This window comes from Leuciscus leuciscus (assembly GCF_965113295.1).
Source record: "Leuciscus leuciscus genome assembly, chromosome: 12".
Taxonomy (NCBI): Eukaryota; Metazoa; Chordata; class Actinopteri; order Cypriniformes; family Leuciscidae; genus Leuciscus; species Leuciscus leuciscus.
This window is the reverse complement of record NC_138736.1, coordinates 21,156,353-21,183,522: the sequence shown is the minus strand read 5'-3', so window position 1 is coordinate 21,183,522 and position 27,170 is coordinate 21,156,353. Positions and strand designations below refer to the sequence as shown.

Below are 27,170 nucleotides of genomic sequence, written 5' to 3'. Positions count from 1 at the left end.
GTGCCTTTGAAGATTTTCATAATGAATTTCTGCATGTCAGACATGTATGACATAGCCCACGGCGTGAATGGGGGATATGCAGTGCCGCCCGGAGGTGAGTACTGCATGTATGGTGGAGAAGGGCCTGGTTTCACTCACTGTGAGCCACAGCCTTTACACCACCATCCTCCCAGCATGGAGCAGGCCTGGCCGCCCAGCCAACCATACGGGTGCCCGTTCAATGGCAACCCTGTGTTCAAGAGTGAGTTATGCTCCATGGAGGTGCCTCTCAGTCACTACCACCAACCAGACTACTACTCTGACGGCAGGCCAGACTTCTCTCAGATGCAGTGGATGCAGGGGCCGCACAGGAAAGGTATCGCAAGCTCTAGAAGAAGCATAGACGTGTGCTGTTTGGTACCAAAGTTTTGTCTTTTCTTTTTTTTCTTTTTTTTAGGTGGTTGACTGTTTGCAAACATGTAAACAGTGTACACGTGTAGTAGTCTAATATCTCAGTCCAAAAAGTTATGTGTTTAAACTCAGATGTGCTCAGTTGAGATCTGATTAAGAATATTTAGATTTATGACTAAAATAGTGTTGTTGGTGGTGGTGGTTTTTTTGTGTTTTTTTTTTTTTTTTACTTTTGAGGACTGATTCGAAATGTTTTAGTGCCATTTTTGTATTTTATATCAATATGTTTTCTATTATATCCTCCATTTGTGCCAGTTACAAAACTTAATCAATCTGAGCAAGTATTGGAAAAGCTGTCATTGTGATGTTATAGTAGTAAACTGAACTTAAGTGCCTCTTTCAAAGACATGTTCAGGGAGCTAGTTTGGCATTGTGTCGTGTATTGATCTTCAGGGTTGGATGGAGGTTTGGGGTATGTTGTATTGATTTGTAAGGACACAGACAGAGGAACAGAAGGTTTGAGCTCCTGTCCTGCCACTGACCTCATCAAAAGACTTATTGATCACATATTTATTCCTGAGCTGCAGCAAGCTGCCTGAACGTATGTGTGTCTTAAAACTTATTTGTGTTGTTGTTGGGTTTTTGTCTAAATATAAGAACATTCTGATAAAATAAGTTTTTCCTTTAATACTTTTTCCTTCTATTCTTTCTCACATGGCTCACATTTTCTCTTATAATTTTTCTTTCTTGAGTTTTTCCACAAAACTTAACATATGTCAATTAATTTTTTTTTATAATTTAATTATTTGATTAAAATATATTTTTTAAGATAAGATAACTTAATGAATGTGGTTAAATGGCAAGACAGAATGCACCACCTCTTAAAAGGTGAAAAAGGTTTTTTTTTTTTTTTACATTTTGTTAAATTGTTTTGTTCTGTATCTTGAGTTTTAGTGCTGTTTTATAACTTCACAAGCAGTTTTATCTATTTTTATGCTGATATTTCCATGTTACATTTGCTTATTTCAATAAAATGTGTACATTACTGTACTTGTAACTGTTTATAGGGTACATACCAAGTTACCTGGACAAGGATGAGCTGTGTGTTGTGTGTGGGGACAAAGCAACTGGCTACCATTACCGTTGCATTACCTGTGAGGGCTGCAAAGTGAGTGTTTCAAATGTATTTGAGTTCAGCCGTTCCGTTCTCTTAGAAAAGCACACAGTGCATTAATGACAAATTTTATTAATGTACAATACACATCACACTCTGTTTACACTACTTCATTATGATATTCATAAGAAGGGTCATGCTCTGCAATTAAAAATGAATTCCTGTTTTTAAGGGGTTTTTTCGACGCACAATTCAGAAGAACTTAAACCCAACATACGCTTGCAAGTACGAGGGAAAGTGCGTCATTGACAAAGTCACCCGCAACCAGTGCCAAGAATGTCGCTTCAAGAAATGCATTGCTGTTGGCATGGCAACAGACTGTGAGTGTTCTAAAGTCAAAAACACTTGAATAGCCTTATGCCCCTGTTAATTGATGATTCTGTAAGTACAAGCACTTTTGCTGTCTCAACATTGACAAAAAGTTGCTTTGTGTTTGATTGTTAAAAAGACAGACATTGTGCATTGCAAACATTTTGTTGTTCCTCCAGTGGTGTTGGATGACAGTAAGCGTCTAGCCAAGCGGAAATTGATCGAGGAGAACCGTGAACGGCGGCGGCGTGAGGAGATGCAGAAGACGGTGTGGGACCGGCCAGAGCCCACGCAGGAGGAGTGGGAGCTGATCCGGGTTGTCACAGAGGCGCATATGGCCACAAACGCTCAAGGCAACCACTGGAAACAGAAGCGTAAATTCCTGGTGAGAGGTCTCTTCCCTGATGACTGCATCAGTGATGTACAGTGATGTATCTTGTGTTTTAGGAAGTTTTTTGTTTGTTTGTTTTGGGTGCGATTATATTTTTCTTTATTTTCTTTTTTTTTTTTTACCCTACCACAACCTTAGATTCCCCTTCCCAATCCTTCCCACACAATTCCCAAGCCCTTCCTCCCCGCTGTTCCCATTGTTAATATGTCCATGTTTTTGTATCTCCTTGTAGAGTGGGGAGTGTTAGATGGACGCTGGAGAATCTCTACCACAAAGGCAGCAGCACTAACTTTAATGGAACACCTTTGTCCTTCTTTCTCAAGCTCTGTTTCCTAAACCCAAAACTGTTTTCTCATGTTTGTTTCTTTTCTGATATTCTTCTCTGTCTTTTTCTAACCAAGTTTCTAATGGTTTCATAATTGTTCTTTTCTCTTGAACCTAACTGTCCTCTACCGATTGAAGCTCTGTTTGAGGACTCTTTTAACACTGCTGTGGGTTTCCATGGGAAGTTTACTTGCTTTCTTAAAATGTTTGACGCTTTCTATTTGGCAATTACGTTTACCTCAAAGTACGTCATTCCACTAGTTTCTTAAATCTGTAAGTTACAGCATTAAGATTTCAAATTTAAAGGTGACGTGCATGTGTATTTTCTGTCACTAGAGTTGCGGAAATTACAAATGTCACTTAAACTTCAGCAGAGATGGCAAAAGTACTCACTTCCCGTACTCAAGTAGAAGTAGGCTACAGATACTTGTGTTAAAAAATATTCTGGTAAAAGTAGAAGTACTGATTTAACTTCTTTACTCAAGTAAAAGTAACAAAGTACAGGCTTGGAAATTTACTTAAAGTATAAAAGTAAAAGTAGCCTTGCGAATGATAACCATTTTTTTTATGCAAAGCTACTTGGACTACACAAATGTTACTAGAGTGCAAGCTGAGAAACTTAAGTGGATATGGAAAAAAAGGTTCTTTATATGCCATTGCCTACATTTTAAATGGATGTCTGCCAATAGGCCTAAAACATCACATATATAGCCTAAATGATTATTGTGACAGACTGGGACTCCAGGTTAATGAGATTCTGACTGAGTAGCAAGATATGAATTCAATTGTGATTCTGTGAGAATTCACAGACCCAGTTTCTCTTTTTTAATCTTCCCCTTAACATTTAAAGGAATCTACATGTATTTTCCGCGAATGAATGCCGCCAAATCTGTCGAGTCGTCTTGTAGTGATGGGTCAAGTGCAACGTATATTCCCATTTGACCGTTCGCAAAGACCGGGTTGCAGAACAGTCCCAAACCATTCCCTTCCGTTCCCTTTAGTTACTGTTGCTATGTCCGACTAGTTAACTAGTTAATACTAGTTACATTCTAGTTAATTTATAGCATCAAATAAACATGAATGAACATAAGAAGGAATGTTGTTTTTACGCGAAAAGATGTCGGTACACTTTGTCGGACAAAATGGCGGATTATGATTGGTCAGATCGTCTGTCAATCAAACTCCCTGCGAAGGGTTGATGACTTGAAAAATAATAACGGTAACTCCACTGAAATTATTTGAAACTAAAGTAACGAGCCAATTTTGTAAAATGTAAGGAGTAGAAAGTACCGATATTCATGTTAAAATGTAAAGAGTAAAAGTAAAAAGTCGGCACAAAAATAAATAGTAAAGTAAAGTAAAGTAAAAATATCTGAAAAATCTACTTGAGTACAGTAATGAAGTATTTATACTTCGTTACTTCCCATCTGTGAACTTAGTATGAAAAAATATATTAGTGTTGGCAAGGTCAATTAATTTCTGTTTGTTTCATAACTCTGATTCAGAGATTTGTTAACATTACTCCAAAAAATTTATTTGAGGTAAAAAATACTTTGAAGTAACAAAAATATATCTAAGTAAATATTACTGCTTATTATGTAGTATATTGATACATATAAATACATTTTTAATTTTAGTTCTTGCGCTAAACATTTTGAATTTATAGCAAAAATGGACCTCATTCATAAAACACAAGCAGAGTGAATTTCTATGTAAATTGTTAATAAAACATTCTTACGCAAATTGTTGCAATGGTTTTTCAGACGACTTTTACAAAAAATTTATTCTGCTCATGAATTATGATTTAAGCCCATTGTCTGTTTGAACATATCATAAAACGTCAAAGGGCTAAAAAATATAAACAAAAAAATTTAAGATAAATCGCCCAGTCCTAGTTTTCATATATTGTGAGGTAGAACATAAAATTAACAGCAAAATTTGTATTAAAACTTTATTCAAGTTTTACTATGGCCAATTTGCAGGTAAATGTTTTTGTACTTTGAATCCTAAATTTCTGTATGCAGTTATTCTGTATGCAATTTTATATGACGATTGTATTATATAATAATATACAATGATGATTTTAAAGCCTCGAAATCCATGGAAACCCCACGCAAACTCACTATCTCACTGTCATTTTCTGTCTGCACTCTCACCTGTCCAGTTTAAACTTGTTCTTTTTAGTTGACTTGACTCGGGTTCTTCATTGAAACTTCACGATCCCTGTTGATTGCCCAACAGGTCGAGGAAGCAATGCTACTTAATGAAATAACATGTAATTTATTCTGTACTTCTGACCAGAGTGCAGTGGGGGTGAAGGAAGCAAAGGTAAGAACCAGCAGAGCAAACACATTTATTTATGTTTTTGTCCAAAAGAACGCTCTCTCAAATTCTCAGCTGCTTCCATTTCTGTCACGTTTTTTTGTTTGTTTGTTTTTTTGCGGATAAATTGACATGCTGAATACTTGAGGCATTTGTTTGGAGTGTTTATATAGCTCTCTGCTCACTGTGTCAGAATGAAGGTGTACACAGAAGAGGAAAGCTGAATAATTGCCTAATATCAAAAGTGAACATCAGGCTGGTTTGGCGCTATACTCAGCTCCCAATCTTCTTTTACCCTCAGTCTGGCTTTTTTTTTTTTTTTTTTTTTTTGCTCTGTCTTTCACATCACAATTTTCTGGTCAGAAGGTCACAAATTGTAAAAAAAAAAAAAAAAAAAAATATCAGTGGATAACCCTAGTCAATGAGCTCCCCAGCAGAAAGAGCTATCAAAGACCCTTCTCTGCTCTGATAGTTTAAGTTTCTCATCTTTCCTCTTTTCCCTCTTAATAACTGGGCTCCACTCTTGTTTCGTTGACATGTCTTGCTGTAACTCTGGCCTTCTTTGTGCTTTAGAGGGGAATGAGGATTTGCTGTGTCATACCTTTGTCTCTGTGAATGTCCATTTCCTATAAGTACTCGTGTTACTGAGCACACTACCTCTCCCCTTCCTCTCGTTTCAGCCGGAGGACATCGGTTCGGCACCCATCGTCAACGCACCAGAAGGGAGCAAAGTGGACATTGAAGCCTTCAGTCAGTTTACAAAAATTATCACCCCCGCAATTACTCGTGTCGTAGATTTTGCCAAAAAGCTGCCCATGTTCTGCGAGGTAAGAAACCTGTTGTACATTACATCAAACAACACATTCTCACTCCTAACCTGTAACATATGGATGCTTGGCCAGGACCCCTTCACGTCACTTTTTAACACACAGGGTACCTCTTTAGCGTAATTTATAATTTCCTAGATATTTTGGAGCACCTAATCCCTCCCCTACCTTAAACCTAACCACTTCTAAAAAATATAAAACACGTAACAGGCAAATAAAAGTGCAGTCATAGGTATTTATAGCAGAAAACAGTATAAAATTATAACAGACAACTTGTTGTATTTCAAGTCCTCTGAGGCCATACAAAATATTTATGTGAAGAACAGAGTGGAACCTGAAGGTTTTAATTTTTTAAAATGTTCCCACTCTATGAACTCACACAGTCATATGTCATTCAAAATATACACCCAAATGTTAGCAGGGCTCTCAAGTGTCACGCATTGCGTGACAGTCACTCATTTCGATCTTTTGTCACGCACTCCCGCCACACATTGTATTTCTCACGCAGAAAAACTATTTATAATATATTTAATATGCCACAGCGCCCACAATTTCTCTGGCTGCGCCGCTCTCACTGTGGAACCGGCAGGAATCAAGCGCGTCTCCCCTGGAGTTCTTAGTCGAGCCTGCCACTTATAAGCCAATCAAAAAAAAGAAAGGGGCTAAACAATAGCCAATCAGAAAATAGCACTATTGTATCTGGGTAAGATTTAATGCAACAGCCAATGAAAAAAAAAGCATATCCTGGAATTGTTCACGTGATTCTGCACGAAAGTTTCGTTTACCCATAGAGGAAATCCCTCCAAGCTCCGAGCATCACTTTGACACAGAGTAAGTCATGATCTCCTGTTTTAATGTTACAACAAATTCACAACTTGTTTCCCAGATAATTAGAATCAGTTTTTCATGAGTGTTTGTAACTTAGCCAACAGTTCTCTTACGAGAGGTTCTCTCGTACTTGCGTAAGTTATCTTACGCTAGGGGAAAACCTCTTTTCCTCGAGATATTGAAGCCAAAAATTATCCTTAATTTTGCAATAATGTAAAACGCATTGCAGCAGCATGCAGACATGGGCGAGACAGCTCGCGCGCCCATAGGCTGCTCTGCGGCAACTGCACCAGCCTATCGATAGAGGCCCCTCATGACGTCAGGACCAATGAGGGTGCTTCGCGCCCAATACGTCATGTCCCGCCGAAAGCGGGTGGGGCTAGGGCTATAAATACAGCCCAGAGAGGCTGGTTTGGTCAGTTTTTTATCTCTTCAGCTGGATCCTGAGAGGAAGCCGCGCCGTCTGACTCAAGCACCCAGCGGGATTTATCTGCATCTGAAGCTGCCGGTCGACAACTCGCCGCCTTCAGTCGCCGTTCCTGCTGACGCTTTCCGGCGTACATATACAAAAATTTTTGCCGTCAATTCTCGCTCTGTCAGTTCCCTGAAAAGGCAACTGCAGATGTGTATTTTTGCAGCCAACGAGCGCGTTGTACAACCCGCTCGCCTGCACCCAAGCACCGTTTCTATGGTTTCCGTGCGTCACTACCTCCATTCTCACACATTTCTCTGGAAATGTCAATATTGCAGTGCACGAGCCTATTGTAATACACGCACACCTGCAAACAAACGCCAGCATGTTGATGCTCTCTGTTTCTATGGCAACTTCTCGCTCGTTCAGTTCCAGTAACTGCGACTGTTCCAGTGTATTCTGCAGTAAACAAGTCGGCGACACAGCCCGCTTGCCTGCACACAAACGCCGCTTTACGGCTACCCAGATAAATCCCATAGAGTGTATTTTCTGGTGTTCCGGCCACGGCCGATGGTGTTATGAGTGTAGACAAAATGCCCACTGCCCAGTGCTCATTCCTACACAGAAACACAGCCCGTCGCACAGGGCTCGCGCACATGAAATCGACCCAGATCGATTGCGCATTAAATGTGGTAAATGTGCCCACTGCCCAGTGTCCACAAACACTACGTTCTGTATGTCTCAAGGTTTCTGTAAAACGAAACCAACATGCATTCGCTCTGCTCAGGCAGACAATGCTCTCAGTGTTGTAAATGTGCCCGCTATCCCACGCCCACATTCACGCATAGACATGACAGGTCTTACGGGACTCGCCCAGCCCTCCCCCTCTCGGTTGACCACCGCAGAGGAGTCGAGCGCGGGCAATCTGCCCGCTGTTATCAGCGCGCCCCCTGCCTGAAATGTCATAAGCGCGACGCTCATGTTGCAGCACACTGAAGCCCCTCTGTCGCTGAGCGACCAGAGTGCGCTTCGCATTCAACCCCTAGCCATTCGTGCAAACGCATGGGCAAGGCTACCCGGGGTTTCGAAGTGGGTGCTAGACATTATAGAAAGAGGCTATTCGCTACAGTTCGGTCGACGCCCGCAACGCAAAGCGGCGCGAATCGATACTACGGTGAAAAAGGAAGTAGCACACCTACTTCGGCCCGAAATAGCGAAGTTACTGAGCAAAGGGGCTATAGAACCCCTATCACAAGCTCAGAGCGAAGGGGGCATGTACAGCAGATATTTTCTGGTACCCAAAAAAGACGGAGGTCTCAGACCCATTTTAGATCTAAGACGACTAAACAAAGCACTTCTGAAACGACGGTTCAGAATGCTCACGACCAAGAAAATCCTCTCGCAAATTTGCCAAGGGGACTGGTTCATGTCGATAGATCTGAAAGACGCTTATTTTCGTCACGTCACAGGCGATTTTTGAGATTCGCCTTCGAGGGCCAGGCATATCAGTACACAGTCCTGCCATTTGGCCTATCCCTGGCACCTCGCGTATTCACGATGTGCATGGATGCAGCGCTCGCACCCCTCAGGCTCCGAGGCATACGAGTGCTGAATTATTTGGACGATTGGCTGGTTCTAGCTCGATCACAGTCGGAGCTCATAGAACACAGGACCATATTACTCGATCACCTCGAGAATTTAGGTCTCACAGTCAATTGGGCAAAGAGTTCACTGTCTCCCAGTCAGAAAATATCTTTTCTGGGCACAGTTCTGGACTCGCTGTCTATGACAGCACAGCTGTCGCCACAGCGCAGACTAAGTATTCAGCGCATGACAGAGATTTTTCGCCACGGCGCTTTAGTCCCGCTCAAAATGTTTCAAAGGATGCTGGGTCTCATGGCTTCAGCATCCTCAGTGCTTCAGCTGGGTCTGCTTCGCATGCGCCCGCTGCAGTATTGGTTGAAAGCGCGCGCTGCGCAGAGCTTGGACCTCCGGTCTCGCGCGCCTCAAGGTCGATCAGAAATGCGTCGCAGCTCTGAAACCTTGGACAGTGACCGACTGGTACCGGTCAGGTGTAAGCCTGGGGACTTCCTCGAGTGTGAAGGTGGTGTCTACGGACGCCTCAACCTCGGAATGGGGAGCGCTGCTTGAGGGCAGACCGTTATTCGGCCAGTGGTCGGAACGGGAGAAGCTTCTGCATATAAACTGCCTGGAAATGATGGCAGTCGACAACGCGCTGAGGCGCTTTTGTCCCCAGATAAAAAGACACCACGTCTTGGTCCGTTCGGACAACATGTCAGTGGTGGCTTATATAAATCACCAAGGAGGTATCAGATCCAGAATCCTTCACAGGCTGACGGAACGCCTCCTGGTCTGGGCTCAGCACAATCTGCGCTCGCTCAGGGCAGCGCATGTGCCCGGCCATCTGAATGTGGGACCAGACAGACTGTCCAGAAACAATCTGCCGACAGGAGAATGGTCTTTACATCCACAGACAGTCAAAATGCAATGGAGGACATTTGGCAGAGCGGAAATAGACCTATTTGCGTCTCAAGAGAACGCTCATGGTCAGGAATTCTTCTCCAAGAGCAGGGATGCGCTGGCTCACGTCTGGCCCCGCTGCCCGCTCTATGCGTTTCCCCCTGTCACGCTCCTACCCCAGGTGTTAGAGCGAATCAGGGAGAGCGGATGCCCAGTGCTACTCGTCGCCCCATTTTGGACAAACCAAGTCTGGTTTCCAGTCCTGATGCAGCTGACGAGTACCGCCCCGTGGCCGATACCGGTGAGGAGGGATCTCCTCTCGCAGGCGAACGGCTCAATCTGGCATCCTCGCCCGGAGCTTTGGTCCCTACATGTGTGGGCCATCAACGGGTACCCGTTAACCTCCCAGCGGGAGTGTTAAACATGATCACGCAGGCTAGAGCTCCATCTACGAGGCGGCTCTATTCCTCAAAATGGTCTGTGTTCACTAGCTGGTGTACAGCGCGTGGCACTTCACCCTCACACTGTGGGGTGCCGGAGGTTCTTTCCTTTTTACAAGAGCTTCTGGATAAGGGCAGAACCCCATCCACGCTCAAAGTTTATGTGGCGGCCATAGCAGCGTTCGCTGAACCACCGCTTGGCCAGTCATTAGGAAGGAACGATCTGGTCATTCGCTTCCTTAGAGGAGCTAAGAGGCTGAACCCTCCCAGACCAACCTCAGTTCCCGTTTGGGACCTTTCCACGGTTCTGGAAGCCATGAAAGGTGCCCCATTCGAGCCAATACAGTCAATAGACCTGAAACTCTTGTCTTTCAAAACAGTGTTTCTTCTGGCTCTCGCTTCAGTGAAGCGCATAGGGGATTTGCAAGCGCTCTCAGTGGGCGCGAAGTGTATGGAGTTTGGGCCGAATGACTCGAGAGTCATACTCAAACCAAAGCACGGATATGTTCCTAAATCCCTCAACACACCGTTTAGGGCACAGGTTATCTCCCTGTCGGCCCTGCCGGTATCTGAGGAGGAAGGGGACGCAGGCTTCCTTTGCCCGGTCAGGGGGTTAAGAGCCTATGTGTCTCGCTCATCTGTTTTCAGACAGACGGAGCAGCTCTTTGTTTTGTTCAGCGGACATTCTAAGGGACTAGCTGCGTCAAAACAGAGTCTATCCAGATGGATAGTTGATGCTATAGCGCTAGCTTACACATCCAAGGGCCTGCAATGCCCGATAGGTGTCAAAGCGCACTCCACAAGAGGCATGGCCTCGTCGTGGGCTTGGTCCAGTGGGATTGCCTTGCAAGATATCTGTATGGCGGCAGGCTGGGCCTCCCCGTCTACATTTATAAGGTTTTATAACCTCGAGGTTCCCGCTTTACAAGCTAGGTTGCTCTCGGTTTAAATTTTCAGTATTGCCCGCCCGAATCCTATCGGCTCAGGATGCTGAAACCGCTAGAGCGTCGATCACTGATCGTATATATACTTCTGTGGGCAGTGCGTAAGTCCCCCATATCTATCAGTTCAGGCCGTGTTCGCCCTCGCTGTGTGGAACACTTGATATAATATGCTCTTATCAGAGCTCTATATTACAGGAATGATGCTATTCTAGCCCCTCTTCCCGGATTCTCTGTGAGTCCCTTGTGATTAGGCACTGTATGAGCCCCGGGCACCTGCCCTTGGGACTTTAGTGTTATGTCTCAAGCACGCACGGCGTTTTACACTGTGTTCCCCTAGCGTAAGATAACTTACGCAAGTACGAGAGAACCTCTCGTAAGAGAACGTTCTCGGTTACTAACGTAACCTCGGTTCTCTCTAGAAGAGTACTTGCGTATCTTGCCGTGCATGCGTCACGTTCTGATTCGCTTCAGCGATGAAAAAACTGACCAAACCAGCCTCTCTGGGCTGTATTTATAGCCCTAGCCCCACCCGCTTTCGGCGGGACATGACGTATTGGGCGCGAAGCACCCTCATTGGTCCTGACGTCATGAGGGGCCTCTATCGATAGGCTGGTGCAGTTGCCGCAGAGCAGCCTATGGGCGCGCGAGCTGTCTCGCCCATGTCTGCATGCTGCTGCAATGCGTTTTACATTATTGCAAAATTAAGGATAATTTTATGCTTCAATATCTCGAGGAAAAGAGGTTTTCCCCTAGCGTAAGATAACTTACGCAAGTACTCGTTCCCTCTTCTAGAGAGAACCGAGGTTACGTTAGTAACCGAGTACGTTTTACAGCCTGTTCACTGACAACACCTGCTCAGAACAAGTAGTCTAGGCCTAGTCATATTTTCGTTATCATACGATGACTGACATATTGTCACATTATAAACATCTCTCTCTCCAAATAGGCCTAATCATTTTATTAGCACTAAATAAATTAAAGTGTATTGCATAGTCGATGTTATAGGTCACTTTTAAAATCATGTCTTTTATAATTATATCCTGGCCATGGATGCATTAATCATTGCATCTGTCTTTCTCTTTCAAAGATGTCAGGTAAAAAGCAATTAAGCATCAACTCATTCGCCCTGAGAGGAAAGCCCCCTATGAAGGCCAGGTTAGAGGATGCTGGCCCAGAGAAGGTGGCGAAAAGGGTAGGCCCATTAGAGGAGGAGACAGTGCAGGTGGAAGGCAACAAGTCCAAAAAGGCAACAAACACTTACAATAAACAACACCAGTCATAATCTCTCTCTCTCTCTCTCTCTCTCTCTCTCTCTCTCTCTGTCACTCACACACACACACACACACACACACACACACACACACACACACACACACACACACACACACACACCGCACATGCTGAAATTGAATAAATACTTTGTATTTGGTATATGAGCAATTATTAATAACGACAACAAAAACACTAATAATAATATTATTAATGAAACACCCCCATTCCCGCGACCCGTCCAACCTGCCCCCCCTTTGACCCCCTGGGGAGATGTCACTCTTGTCTGTCTTCAAAACTTGAGAGCCCTGTGTTAGCATGATGCAGTCGGTCACAAGGCATGCGAGAGCCAATGCCATTTCACAATCAAAACCTACGTAACGCTTATTCTGGCGTCAGTTTTTAAATGTGTTCAGGGGATTTAAGCTTTACGGTGGATGGAGACACGAGACAGTGATCGCTTTTGGGTCTGACCGTTCCTCACTCAAACAAATTGTTTGACCTTGGAACACTTGGAATATTTGTACTTTTATACAGTCACAAATAAATTGTGACTGTAGTTGTATCTGTCTGTTATAGCCTGTGTTTTATATTATATAATATACAAATGGATAGGTTTAAGGATTGGGTTACGTGTTAAAAAATGTATAAATAGTGTAATGTAAACAAAATTTCTATATAAATTACATATATGTCATAAGGCATATGGCAATATTATACACAAATACATAATTTTATCATGACGATAAAATTCCCATGCCAATAGTATCTGTGTATGTTGCCAAATATTTTTTATTGAAAGCAATAGAGTACCCTGCATGTTGAAAAATGCTAAAGGGGTACCCTCCCTGTTCATTAAAAAAAGTGATGCCAAGGCCTCCTGGCCAAGTGTCCATATGTGATGAGTTGGGAGTGAGAACGTTTTGGATTAAACGCATGAAATTGCAGTATCAAAACCTAGCTTATATCCAACCAAATGGTTGGTCAATGTAAATTTTTATAGGCCTTCTGTACACAAATCAAAGCAGAAAATGCATCAAAATTAGGTAAATAATTTAATGATGAGATCAAATTAATCAATTTTAAAGCTTGACAGTGACCCGTGTTTGGATACACAATAATACATATTATGACTGTGATTATTGTGTAATTGTTCAGCTGCCATGTGAGGACCAGATCATTTTGCTGAAGGGTTGCTGTATGGAGATCATGTCTCTGCGAGCGGCGGTGCGCTATGATCCCGAGAGCGAGACTCTAACACTGAATGGGGAGATGGCTGTCACACGGGGCCAGCTCAAGAACGGGGGTCTGGGTGTGGTCTCAGATGCCATTTTTGATCTGGGTGTCTCGCTGTCCTCCTTCAACCTCGATGATTCTGAGGTGGCGTTGCTCCAAGCCGTGATTTTGCTTTCCTCCGGTTAGTGCCATCTTCATTTCTCAAATTTAATCAAATGAATTCATTCTTGTTCTTATCCATCACATTGTGGTCAAATGTGTACACACACAAAAAAAAAAAAACTAAAATATTGCAAATATTGCACAAAATCTCAGAATCTCAGAATATCCTTGTGCATGCAAACGCAGTCAGGAAGGGGGAGGAGGGGGAGGGGGGGGGCATACATGTCAGTGCTGTAATAAAGAAGGATGTACTATGACTCAAATTATAATTTTTAACAATGAAAAAAAGCTTATAAACTACTAGTTCTTGTGAACCTCATAAAGAAGAATCTTTGTTTTCCTTCATGATTGATTAATGTTACAGTAGTTGTGAATATGACTCGTGACTTCCACCAGGAGTACATTTAAAAGCTATAAGGCCAGCTGCATCGGGTCTTCCTGAGTGCCGATTACCCAGGATTACATAGGCCACTGAGGAGAAACTACTTAATAACGCTATTAAAATGGGATTATACTTCAACTGAGAATGTCACATTTAATAGGTAACGTCTTCAATGCCCACGTCCACTCCTATATGGATTTGTTATCGATTCCTGCAGATTTAAACAGATTGTCCAGTGTTGCAGCTGGCCTAACCAGTCAGTAGCTTAAAGCAATTTTTTGATAATTAACTAGTGTCCTAAAGGTTTTTCTGATTTGGTTTTAGTGAGAGAACAAAGGAGATGATTTTCTTTTTTTCTTTATAATTTTTCTGCTTTAACACTTAAAATGTTTCCAGCACTGTAACCCATCAGATGTTATTAGTCATGCAGAAAAACGATAACAGCTAGACTGCAATAGTCCCTTCTAATTCGGCATGGAATTTTCTTTTTTGTTTAAAGTGTGTAATTTCTATTACACTGATGGCACCTATGTACCTGTTATACCTTGTAAATGTAGCGCTGCACAGTTCTTATTTAAATTGTGTCGGCATGTTTGTGGCATTGTCATCATTTACTTACCCTCATGTCACACTAAACCTGTATGACTTTCTTCTGTGCAACATAAAGTTATTTTGAGAGATGTCTTAAGTGTTTTTTGTTGTTGTTGTTTTGTTTTTCGAATACGCTATGAACAGACCTTCAACAGGCTGGTGTTTACACCCACTTTTCTTCAGGATGTTAAATGACTCAAACTAGAATAGAGATACGTTTTATAAAATCACGTTTAACCTTTAAGGCCTGCTTTTTTATTTAAAGTGAATTTGTTTTCAAATTAAACTGGAACCGCCCATCATCTCTTCTCCTCTGTTTCATCGGCAGATCGTCCAGGTTTAACAAGCGTAGAACGGATAGAGCGTTGTCAGGAGGAGTTCCTCTTGGCCTTTGAACATTACATCAACTACCGTAAGCACAAGGTGGCTCACTTCTGGCCCAAGCTGCTGATGAAGGTGACAGACCTGCGCATGATTGGTGCCTGCCATGCCAGCCGTTTCCTGCACATGAAGGTGGAATGTCCCACAGAGCTCTTTCCGCCCCTCTTCCTGGAAGTGTTCGAAGACTGATGGCCAACCAATCAGGCCAAGCTGCTCCCACCAACACCAACCTCCTCAAATCCGACCTCCCCTCTAACTTTGTGTCCCTGTTCCTGGTCACATGAACACTGATCCTTTTCCTGGTCACTACTGAGCGTCATTTCATTCCATAGTTTTAGGAGTAGCTCTCTGGCCTAATTTGAATGGAACCATTCCTTTTACAAAGCGGGTACATGTGAATAGCGTTACAGTTTGTTTTCTTTCACTCTTTGTTTAAAAAAAATAATAATTCTGTTACTCAATTTTTTTTTTTTTTTTTTAAATGATAAATTGTTTTTATTTCTGATCATAGTCTTTGATGCCATTTAAGTGGGTTTCATGTCATGGGTTTGATGACATGGGTTTCATGTCACGTCAAGAAAAAAAAGACAAATAGCGCTACACTGCAAAGGGGCATAGCAATACCTTTTTTTCCTTTCACTTCCCTTATCTGTTGGTTGAAAGGTCTTTCCATGCTCTCATTAAAACATAGGTTGGAAATAGTTCTGTTCCAAAACTCAATGAGCTGCCTACCATGCAACATTTCCCTACATTGAGACTGTACAAAAGCAAAATCACGACTGAGGTCTCTTTAATATTTCAATTGTTTGTCCTAAAAAAGATCACTAAATGGTGAGCGAATAAAGACATTTGGTAACTTACATTTTCCTGCTGCTCTTGAGAGGAAGACCACAGTAACATATTTGCTGCCTCAATAACAATTTCATTCAAAGTCAGTCAATTTCAATACGAACTCTCATCAAATTCTATCAAGACCTAATGATCTGCTGCTATCCACATTCATTTTATAGCTCTGTACTCTTACATTATCAATAATTTGTGTCTAAAAAATGTTTTACGAGAAAGTTGTAGAAACCACTGAGAATTCCAAAGAGCACCCTCAGAGCAATAAAATTGTAATGTGGTCAGGAGACAATGGTACTGCCTTCTAAGATGTCATTTTTTGATCAAATTCTAAGGCAGCAATGCATGTAGTGTTTCTGATTAAAGGAAATCCCAGAATGCACTGTGACAAGCTCAGTGGGGGACAAGTTGATGAGAGAAATCTTTCAGAGAGAAAAATTCATTCAATACCAAAAAGTATATAATCAAACACATCAAGCTAATTAGCAATATAATTCTTCACCCAATATGTGTGTGCATTATGTATCTAAGTATTGCATAGCTTAGCAACATGCTAACTCTATTGTATCAACTGTTAGTTTCCCCTTTGTTCATGTGAGGACCACCGATTTGGAGTGTCCTACATAGCCAGATGTTTTGTGTGCCATACAAATACTTACAAATCACTTATCAGGTTTCATTTCATTTGTGATGCTTCCTTTGAAAGAAGCATATGTAGGCAATAGACAACAAAGCAGCTTACTAGAGCTGCGTTTCCACCAAAATTATCTGGAACAATTTGTCCCAGGAACTTTTTTCCCCCAGACCTGTTGCTGTCTGCGTTTCCATCGCGGTCTAAAGTACTGTGAAGATTAGGCAAATTAGTCCGGTGACGTAGGACTGTGCATGACTTTCCAGTTCCCGCTGGATTTAGTCCTCCACATATAATCTTAATAAAGCCTGAACCTCGTCGTCGGTCCATTGGTCATATTTGTTAAACTCCATTGTTGATTGGAATGGTGGTTGAAACAATCAATCAGACAATCAGCATGTTCAGCGCCCAAGTTCAACCCCGAAAGTTCCTGAACTTTGAAAAAGTACTACCTAGAAAGCAGGGACTTTCTGAAAGGGACATTTTTACCCGGAACTTCATTTAGACCCTGGTCCCTGTGGTCGAAACACGCAAAAGTCCCTAGTTCCTGGAGAAAGTTCCTGCAGTGGAAACACGGTTTGGGAATTATAACTGTTCTCTGGAAAAAAAGTGGCAAAGGAAAACAAAAAATGTCTTAATCGCAAGTGGTATCGGTTTAAATGGTGGTTACAAAATCCTTTTTTTTTTTTTTTTTTTTTTTTTTTTTTAGTACACCTAAAAGCTTACTGGGCAATCAGTCATTCATGATACTTTAGAGTTCACAGAAAGAGTAAATTACAGTTATACGTTGTACATTATTTTTTTTATTTTTTTTTATGATGATCTCAAATGTTGATCTCTATAAACTTTAGTAAGGAGGAAAAAGATTTTTGACTGTTAAGTAAGCAGAAACACACATTAAAGCCCATGAGAGACTCTCTTGCCAGCAGCCACTAACATTAGTTCATAATGCCTCTATTAAAAGGTGCCAAAAACTTCCCTGTAAATCATACTCTGTTTGGACTTGTGTTGAGCTGCTTAGAGGAACTCGAGGTTGTACCCAGCCATTGTTAGATCCATTAAACCGCTGGGATGGAACTCTGTTCAGTTGAATTTTTCTTTTCTTCTATAGCAGTCACACGATAAACAAAGGCAATGCTTCTGCTTGAACTAGTTGGTGCTATGAGTTTGCCGATTTATACCTCCAGGACTGCTGTCAGTTATACTCTGAATTGTCTGGGTGATTGACACACGTAAATACACACAACGCTGAGGTCAGTGGTCAACCCTTCAATGTTCAGGGATGCTTTTGGATGTGTCTGTGATGTTGTTTCAGCTGTTTCTGTCCTGGTTTTCTTGTTTTACTGTAGTGTTTTTAATCTTTCTAGAGACATCCCTGTGTGCTGCAAATGTTTTTTTTTATCTCACATACCTCTACTGATTATCAGGAATCGCCAGAATTGTTTTAGTTTTTTTGCTGTTGAAAAATGGACATGAATTCAGAATCGCACCTTAAAACGCACCACATGTTCAATCAGTGCTCCAGTATAATTGCTCCAGTGGTTTTACATGTTTTGGATTACACATACAAACGTACACGCCAACATAGATATTAAACAGACTCAAAGTCATTGCACAGACAATCAATGTGTCCGCAGAGAGTGTTATATAAAGATGTAGAGGGAAGTAAAGGCCACTGCCAGGGTCCAAAATGAACTTTTACACCACACTTGCCAATGACGGGTCAGCTGACTCTTCACTCAGCTCCACACCAACTTGGTTGCGTTTGCTTGAGCAGACAAGCTTGACAGAACGTCCCATAGGAACATGACCAAACTAAAAACGTATTTAAAAAAATAAATAATAATAATTCATTTACAGCTTTTCCTAAATCTATTTTTGTTGCACAAAAGTCACACAATTTGTGATTCTTTAGTAGATTTTAATAGTTTATATCTATTTTAATCGCTCACACATGAAATTCTGAATTTATTTCTTACAATTTGATTTAAGCCATGTATTATGTTGTTGCTAATTATGTTACCAACCACATGGCAAGTAAACTCTTATGTACTTGCTAAAGTATTAATTTTGGACCCTGGCTACAGATCAGCACACGCATACACAGACAATCTGGGAGTGTGCAAGTAAAAAAAAACACAAAAAAAAAACACAAAGCACTACAAAAATAAAGATATTTATGGTGTAAAGGAAAGGCTGTATTTTTTCAGACTGCAGATATTTTTTACATGTTTTATGCACAATATGAACATTTTCCAGTTTTAAATACAAGAAAACAAAAGACTGTCTTTTCTCAAAAAATATTTCACCATTCTCAAACAGGAACCCCAAGTCCTGTTTTTTAACAATCCTGGTTCACTGGCCATGTATCCTAATTTCGCGTTTTATCATTCTAAATTCATTGGTTAACCGTGTTAATGACAACTAATAAATACTTGTAACTAATCCAGCACAACAATCACAAAAAGAGATTCTCAGTGGGTGTCGGAATGAAACCTAAAGCACATAGTCAAAGAAACTGACCAGATCTCACTACTCTAAACTGAAAGAAATAGACCCCGAGAAACAATCGCAGTACATGTACTTCTGTTTCTGTGTCTCAGGTAACATTTACCTGATCACATCCACAGTATGCTGGTTGCATTAATAAGTAATCTTTGAAAGTGAATCCATAATACAACATTACAAGCAAATGTATTTCACTTTCTCTTCGATGTCTTTTTATTTTTATTAATTTTTTTTTACCAAAATCAATGTATTGCACAGGCCTACTAAGTGTGACAGTGGAGCCTTGAATTAAATTCAAGTTTGAATCATGATGATTTTGACATCCTGGAAGAGACATTTCACTAGAAAAATAATCCTGGATTTGGCAAAAGACGATGATGACAGTGATGATATTTGCCTAAGGTGAATAGGAGAATAAAGATGGTTTTGAGAAACCCCTGAAATATTTATTGTGCTGTGTGTGGTACATGACAAACGTCAGATTCTGTTTGCAGTTTGTTTTGTTTTTTTGCTTTGAATGAATTAAATGTATGCATATTTAGCTATATTTATTGAATTGAATAATGACTGTTATATTTCATATTAAGATATTTACATATTTTACTCTCGCATGTTTTAACTTGACACTCATTGAACGTCCCTGATGAAAAACATTTCAGCAAAATATAATTGGCCACAGCTATAGTCATCTGTCCTTGTGAAAAGACATCTGACCACAGTTTTTGATCACAATGTAACGATGGTGACACCAAGGTATGAAATTTGAACCACAGTTAACTTATATGCATATTTTAGTGACTATTTTAGGTCTGCCTCGTTGCTTCTGCTGCTGTTTGCGTTGGTGTGCGTCTGAAAGCTTTGTATATCTTTCTGTTTTGAATCATTATTTACTATCATTCCTTGTTGCTGATACTGCTAAATATAACTTACTCAACATCACACATTAACCTGACATAGATAGCTTCAATCTAAATCGTTATTGCTAGCACAACATGCTAGTAATTCACTAGCCTGTTAGTGTGCCATCCGCGCGCTCTTTATTAATTTATTTTTGTCGCGCTCGCGCCTTTTACGAGTCCATCAAACAACTTAGGTGAGTAGGATCAGTCAACAAACACGGTAAGTCATGTCATCTTCTCCTCTTATTGTTACTTGCACCTCATGCAACATGTTTAGCATATCCTTCTCTGTCAGCACAGGATTTACATGTGATAAATGCAGGGAGATAGTAAAGCTGACGGGGAAGATTTCAGAACTAGAGACACGCATCCAAACATTAATCGAGGATAGTAAGAATGCAAGGGCTTTAGATACTGCTTTGGATGCGACTAGCTTAGTGAACTCTTTACATTGTTCGGTTCCGGCTGAAGTAGAGCCCATGCAGCAGGGCAATTGGGTGACGGTGAGTCGCGGGACAAAACACTGCTCTTCCGTTCCGATAACAGCATTAACAGGTTCCCCCCACTCAGTGAAACGCCCACTGTGAATCCTGTTGAATGTGCCCTAGTTATTGGCGATTCTATTACACGGAACGTGAAAATAGAGACACCAGCCACCATAGTCACATGTTTGCCGGGAGCCAGAGCGCCTGACATCAAAGCAAATTTAAAAGTGCTGGCAAATGCTAATCGTAAATTCTCTAAGATTATTATTCACGCTGGCACGTTGGCCAGTCGGAGATCACCAAAATTAATATTAAAGAGGTGTGTGAACTTGCAAGTACAATGTCAGGCACTGTAATTTGCTCTGGCCTCCTTCCTGTTCGTTGGAGTGATGAGATACTTAGTAGGTTGTGTTCACTCAATGGCTGGCTGTTGAAGTGGTGTCCACAAAATAATATATAATTCATAGACAATTGGAAAAGTTTTTGGGGCAGACCTGACCTGTTGAAAAGAGGTGGTATTCATCCCTCCTGGGATGGTGCTGCTCTTCTCTCTAGTAATTTGGCTCATAGTCTTAGAGATAAAACATGACAATCAGGGGGCTCAGGTCAGGAAGCAGACAGACTGGCTTAACCGACCGTCTGCTAGCTGTCTCACGTCACCAAGGTCAGATAAATCCCATCACATAGAGACTCTTTCACCTAGCTATCATCACACAGAGACTGTGTCTGTTCCCCGAATTTGGAAATCCAAAAAAGTTTCAACCCATCTAAGGTTAAAAATGTAATTGATGTTCAACAAATAAAAAACAGCTATAATACAGATGAGCAAATGATAATATAGAATATTCAATCCCTTACTTCAAAAGCACTTATTGTTAATGATATGATTACTGACTATAATCTAGATGTGCCGTGTTTGACAGAAACCTGGCTAAAATCAAACGATTACATTACTTTAAATGAGTCCACCCCGCAATATTACTGTTATAAACATGAACCTCGTCTGAAACGCAAAGGGGGAGGTGTCGCTGTAATTTATAGTAATATTTTCAAAATCACTAAGAAATCTAGTTTTAAATATACTTATTTTGAAGTGTTGGTGCTTAATGTAAAAATATATAGTGTAAATTTGTGAGATTTGTGCTGGCTACTGTATACAGGCCACCAGGGCACCATAAAGATTTTATCAAAGAATTTGCTGACTTTCTATCAGAGTTAGTATTGGCTGCAGATAAAGTACTAATTGTTGGTGATTTTAATATACACATAGATAATGAAAAAGATGCATTGGGATTGGCATTTAAAGACATTCTGAACTATATTGGAGTTAGACAACACGTGTCAGGACCTACTCATTGTCGTAATCATACTCTAGATCTAATATTATCACACGGAATAAATGTTGATGCCGTTAAAATTCTGCAGCAGAGCGATGACATCTCAGATCATTATCTAGTCTCGTGTAAATTACATTTAGCCAAGGCTGCAAAGCCGACTCTGTGTTACAAATATGTTAGACCTATCACTTCTGCCACTAAAGATTGCTTTATTAATAATCTTCCTAATCAGTTTCATCATCTCAGCATCCCGGATAGCTTAGAAGAACTCGATATTGCAACAGAAACTTTTAACTCTCTCTTTTTCAGCACTTAAGACACAGTTGCTCCGTTGCGCTTAAAGAAGATTAAAGAAAATAGTCCAACGCCGTGGTACAACGAGCACACTCAGGCACTTAAGAGAGCAGCCAGAAAAATGGAGCGCAACTGGAAGAAAACAAAACTAGAGGCATTTCGCATTTCATGGAAAGAGAGTTCGATTGCATAGAGAGAGGCTTTAAAAGCTGCTAGATCTGCTTATTTTTCAACCCTATTCGAAGAAAATAAACAAAACCCTAGGTATTTATTTGAAACAGTGGCTAAACTAACGAAAAAGAAAGATTCAAGCCCAGAAATATCCAAGCAACACAGCAGTAATGACTTTATGAACTTCTTCACTTATAAGATTGATAATATCAGGGACAAAATTATAACTATGCAACCGTCTACTACAGTATCGCATCAGGGAGTACATTGTAGTCTCCCTAAGGAAAAATTCGATTCATTTATTGCTATAGGAGAGGAAGAATTCGCTAAACTCATTAAATCCTCTAAACCGACAACATGTATGTTAGACCCTATACCGACTAAACTACTGAAAGAGATGATTCCAGAGGTCATAGATCCTCTTCTTACTATCATTAATTCATCTTTGTCTCTAGGATACATACCAAAAACCTTTAAGCTGGCTATGATTAAACCGCTTGTTAAAAAAACGCAACTTGATCCTACAAAATTAGTCAATTACAGGCCGATCTCGAATCTACCCTTTCTATCAAAGATACTAGAAAAGGCAGTATCTGCACAACTATGTTCCTTTTTAGAAAGAAATGATATCTGCGAGGATTTTCAGTCAGGATTTAGACCGTACCATAGTACCGAGACAGCTCTCATTAGAGTCACAAATGATTTGTAATGACTAGTAATTTCCTACTACTAAATTCTGAAAAAACTGAGATTCTAATTATTGGACAAAAAACTTCCTCACGTAATAACCTCTTTGTATGTCTAAATAAGTCTTCGTCGTCGGTTAGGAGCCTGGGTGTGCTCTTTGATACCAATCTTTCATTGGAAAGTTAAGTCTAGTATCTGTAAAACCGAATTTTTCCATCTTAAAAATATATCTAAATTACGCCATATGCTCTCATTGACAAATGCGGAACAATTAGTTAATGCGTTCATGACCTCAAGGCTAGATTATTGTAATGCTCTACTGGGTGGTTGCCCTGCACGCTTAATAAACAAACTGCAGCTGGACCAAAACGCAGCAGCTCGAGTTCTTACCAGAACCAGGAAGTAGGACCATATTAGCCCTGTTCTGTCATCACTGCATTGGCTCCCTATTAAACATCGTATACATTTTAAAATATTGCTGATTACTTACAAAGCACTAAATGGTTTAGCTCCGCAGTACTTGAGCGAGCTCTTAACGCATTATAGTCCTTCACGTCTATTGCGATCTCAAAATTCCGGCCAGTTGATAATACCTAGAATATCAAAATCGACTGCTGGCGGTAGATCCTTCTCCTATTTAGCACCAAAACTTTGGAACAATCTTTCTACCATTGTCCATGAAGCAGACACACTCTGTCAGTTCAAAGCTAGACTAAAAGCACATCTCTTTGACCTAGCATACACATAACACATTATAGACTTCTATAATTCAATGTTAGGCTGCATAGATCAAGTCAGCCGGAACCGGGAACACTTCCCATAAATCCTGATGTACTCGTTACATCATAAGAAGAATGGCATCTACGCTAATTTTAGTGTTTTTGTTTATCCCGAGGTTTTCCCGTAGCCTTTCCCACTCCCTGCAGCCCCTGCAGCGGGCTGTATCCAGATCTTTTGAAGGACCTACGCCTGGACCCGATGTCATAGCGGGGTGCTAAAGTGCCAACTAGTTTCTCCTTATGGAGGATCCCTTTACCACTCTATTGATAAAGCGTTGTCGGGAAAATTCAGTTCGCGTATCTACCCCGAAGTGATAAAATTCTGTATCAAAAATGTTAAGGCCAGACAAGTAGTTTTTTAAGGCTTGGTTTGTAGGGAATTACAAACCTGCGCACATATATTCAAACGCGCATACCAATAGACTGAACTCGTGTGCACGCCATCAGCGTTCTTACAGGTTTCGCGTTTAAAGTCTGTGTAGAGTTTCCTGTTAAAACGGTGTTGTGTTAGTGGCCCTAAGTTAATAACTAATGATCATTGCGACGGAAGTGAATCAATCAAATTAACTTTAGCTGGAAAATAACTTTTTTCAAGAAATGCTATAAAGCCAAAACAATCTCTGTTAGCCGTTTTGGAACAATCTTTATTGTTAAAAGCGCTATATAAATGAAGATGACTTGACTTGACTTGACTATGTTCGGGCGTCAGACAGATATAACTTCAAATTTTATTATTTTCCCTGATAAACTCTAAAAACCACAAATTACATACAATAACCCCCCCCCCCCCCCCCCCAAAAATTTTTTTTCTCAATTTCCCAAAAATTGTTTAATGACTATGTGAAAGTTTAGAAATCAAAGATCAGTTTTGTATAGTTATATAAGCATCAATCTCATGAGCCCAAACATCAAATAATAAAGAAACTTTGCACACAAAAGGTACACTCTAAAAAATGCTGAATTGTTTTTTAACCCAGAATGCTGGGTTGAGTCTGTTGGGTAATTTTGTTGGGTTATTTTTATCACATTTGAAACACCTTTGGGTAGTTTTAATTTTACAGTTGTTGGGTTAAACCTGCTGGGTCGCAACGCTGGGTTGTTTCTGCCCAGCTGGGTTGTTTCACGAGCTTCGTGCCTTGGAGATGTTTAAATTCGCTCCAAAACCGTCATTTTGAGAGAACAAAGGGGCAAAGCAGCTGGGTGCAACTGTTTTAAGGTAAGTTTATATAATGTTTTTATTTATTAATAATTATTTCAAATTAGCATAATTATAAGGGTTTTTTTTCGCAGCAAAAATTCTTAAACTTATACAGACTAAAATTGGTGATGCAACTTGTACGAAAAACAATTATTACCTCAGAATCAGATGCTATTGACTCGCATAGTCATTTTAAGGTATGTGTCTGATGACAGATTAATACAGTCCATGATTAGGTACCACATGGAACGTCTCGGTTACGTTTGTAACCCTCGTTCCCTGAAGGAGGGAATGGAGAAGTAGTCGACGTACCGACTGATTGGGATCACGCTTATCATGCTGTCATCTTCAAGTATTGAAAAACGAGCCATGATTTGCATCTCTTGCTCCGCCCCGCAGCGCAGGTATAAACGCACTCACCACTTGTTTTTCGCTGAGGAGCCGAGCGGAGCCCAGGGTCATCGGTGATCCAGCAATAGTGGCAACGGGACTACCTCTCCGTTCCCTCCTTCAGGGAACGAGGGTTACATACATAACCGAGACGTTCCCTTTCATTTAGGTCACGTTCGACGTAGACGACGTACCGACTGATTGGGATCCCCATTAAAACGCCAGTAGTGCTGCCACCTTCCAGTGCCTAGACAAAAGCCTCCTGTTCCCCCCGCATTATTGAGGCGGAGATAGGACAGGGCTTATGCCAGGGAAGTCACTGCTGTTCCGCAAGACCCACTCAGACCCACTCAAACTTGGACAACACTGGGAAAGCGTGCCCTTTCGGATGAAAGGAAGACGCTGTGGAAGCCACATCCTGCCCGTAGGGAGGTATACATGTGGAGGTTACACATATGGACTGGGCGTTACCGGGCAGTACAACATGGAATGTCACTGAGGGCTCACCGCAGGGAGCCGTACCGTGGAAGAATACATGGAATACAATGGGATTGCCGTAGGGATCACAACATATGGACCCAGCCTAACACAGGTTCCACCAGTGCATACGAGTGTTAGGCCTGACATCGGATGCTCCGCCATATCCGTTGCCGAAGGGTGTGGAGGAACTCAACAGGGTTCTGCAAAAGAGGAACTCTACTGAAACAAGAATGGCGCACGTATCCAGTCCATAGGAGGGGAATGGCACAGCAAGCCGACACTTTGAACAGGGCTACAGTGTAACTGGCTTCTATGTGAAGGGAGCACATGGGAAGCAACCGGCTCGACACGTAGGCTATATAACCTAGCTAACATATTTGGTGTTGCCCAGCCCGCAGCCCTACAAACATCTGTCAGTGAGGCACACTGTACCAACGCCTAGGAAGCAGCAACCCAGGGCTGGGTCTGCCTCCTCTGGGGGCAGCGCTTGCAGGTTCACCATCTAGTCCCGAAAGGGTGTGGTACGAACCTTGGGCACATATCCAGGCCGAGGTCTCAGGATAACGTGAGAGTTAGCCGGCCCAAATTCCAGGCACGATTCGTCGACCGAGAGGGTGTCCTCCCTCAGAGGAATGGGCCAGGTAGGGGCTGTCGAGAAGAGCATTAGTTCGGGGAACTAGTTCCAGTTGGGCCAATAAGGGGCAACTAGCAATACCTGCTCCTCTTCCTCCCTGACTTTGCACAGTGTCTGTGCAAGAAGGCTCACTGGGGGAAAGGCATACTTGCGGAGGCCCCGGGGCCAGCTGTATGCCAGCGCCTCCATGCCGAGGGTCTCCTCGGTCAGGGAGTAAAACAACAGGCAATGGGACGAGTCCGGAGAGGAAAACAGATCTATCTGTGCGGCCCCGAAGTGGTCCCAGACCAGCTAGACCACCTGGGGATGGAGTCTCCACTCTCCCTGGGCCACAGGCTGTCGTGAGGGCTTGTCGGCGGCACGATTGAGTAGGCTGGGAATATAAGTGGCATGAAGCGACCTCAGAAGCTTCTGACTCCATAGGAGGAGGTGGCTGGCTAGTTGCGGCATGCGAGGGAAGCGTAGCGCAACGGTCGCAGTGTTGTCTGTACGGACCAGTTCATGCTTGCCGAGCAGCGGCATTTTTTAGACGTCAATGTGCCAATGTGTTGATGTGCCAATGCAGTTGGGGGCCCGTTCAGATCCCACGTTACTGCATGCCCGTTATACATGGCCCCCCAGCTGGTGTTGGTGGACACTTGTTCTAGGAGCACTCTGGCCCGGAGAAATGAAGGTCTGATCACGGGCTGAGGGTTTGGTGGCTGTGCTCAAGTGGTCTCATATGGAGCAAGCTGAGCGGCGTTACTGCGGCCACGGCTGCCATATGTCCCAGGAGCCTCTGAAAACGTTTCAGTGGACCACTGTTCTGCTCTTGACAGTATTCAAGCTGTTCAACACCGATCGAACACGTTCCTCTATGAGGCGTGATCGACTGTTGGACCGAGTCCAGCTCCATACCGAGAAAAGAGATCCTCTGCCTGGGGGTGAGTTTTTTCCCTTTTTTCCCTCTTTTCCCAGTTGACCTAAAGACC

At 41.9% G+C, this 27,170-nt stretch overlaps 1 protein-coding gene across 8 annotated transcripts in view; it reads left to right on the top strand.

Annotated features, from left to right (window-relative positions):
- The window catches only part of thrb (thyroid hormone receptor beta), a 284,472-nt gene extending 265,180 nt beyond the window's left edge, over positions 1 to 19,292 (top strand). For 6 of the 8 annotated variants that reach the window (XM_082186756.1, XM_082186758.1, XM_082186757.1 and 3 more), the window contains 7 exons: positions 1,458 to 1,558; positions 1,737 to 1,884; positions 2,053 to 2,258; positions 4,830 to 4,916; positions 5,591 to 5,737; positions 13,270 to 13,528; positions 14,811 to 19,292. In XM_082186756.1, coding sequence (XP_082042882.1) covers positions 1,458 to 1,558; positions 1,737 to 1,884; positions 2,053 to 2,258; positions 4,830 to 4,916; positions 5,591 to 5,737; positions 13,270 to 13,528; positions 14,811 to 15,052 — 1,190 coding nt within the window. In that variant the 3' untranslated portion in view covers positions 15,053 to 19,292. The remainder of the gene's footprint in view (positions 1 to 1,457; positions 1,559 to 1,736; positions 1,885 to 2,052; positions 2,259 to 4,829; positions 4,917 to 5,590; positions 5,738 to 13,269; positions 13,529 to 14,810) is intronic. The other 2 variants (XM_082186762.1, XM_082186763.1) reach the window with 2 other exon arrangements.
- Positions 19,293 to 27,170: the final 7,878 nt, after the last annotated feature.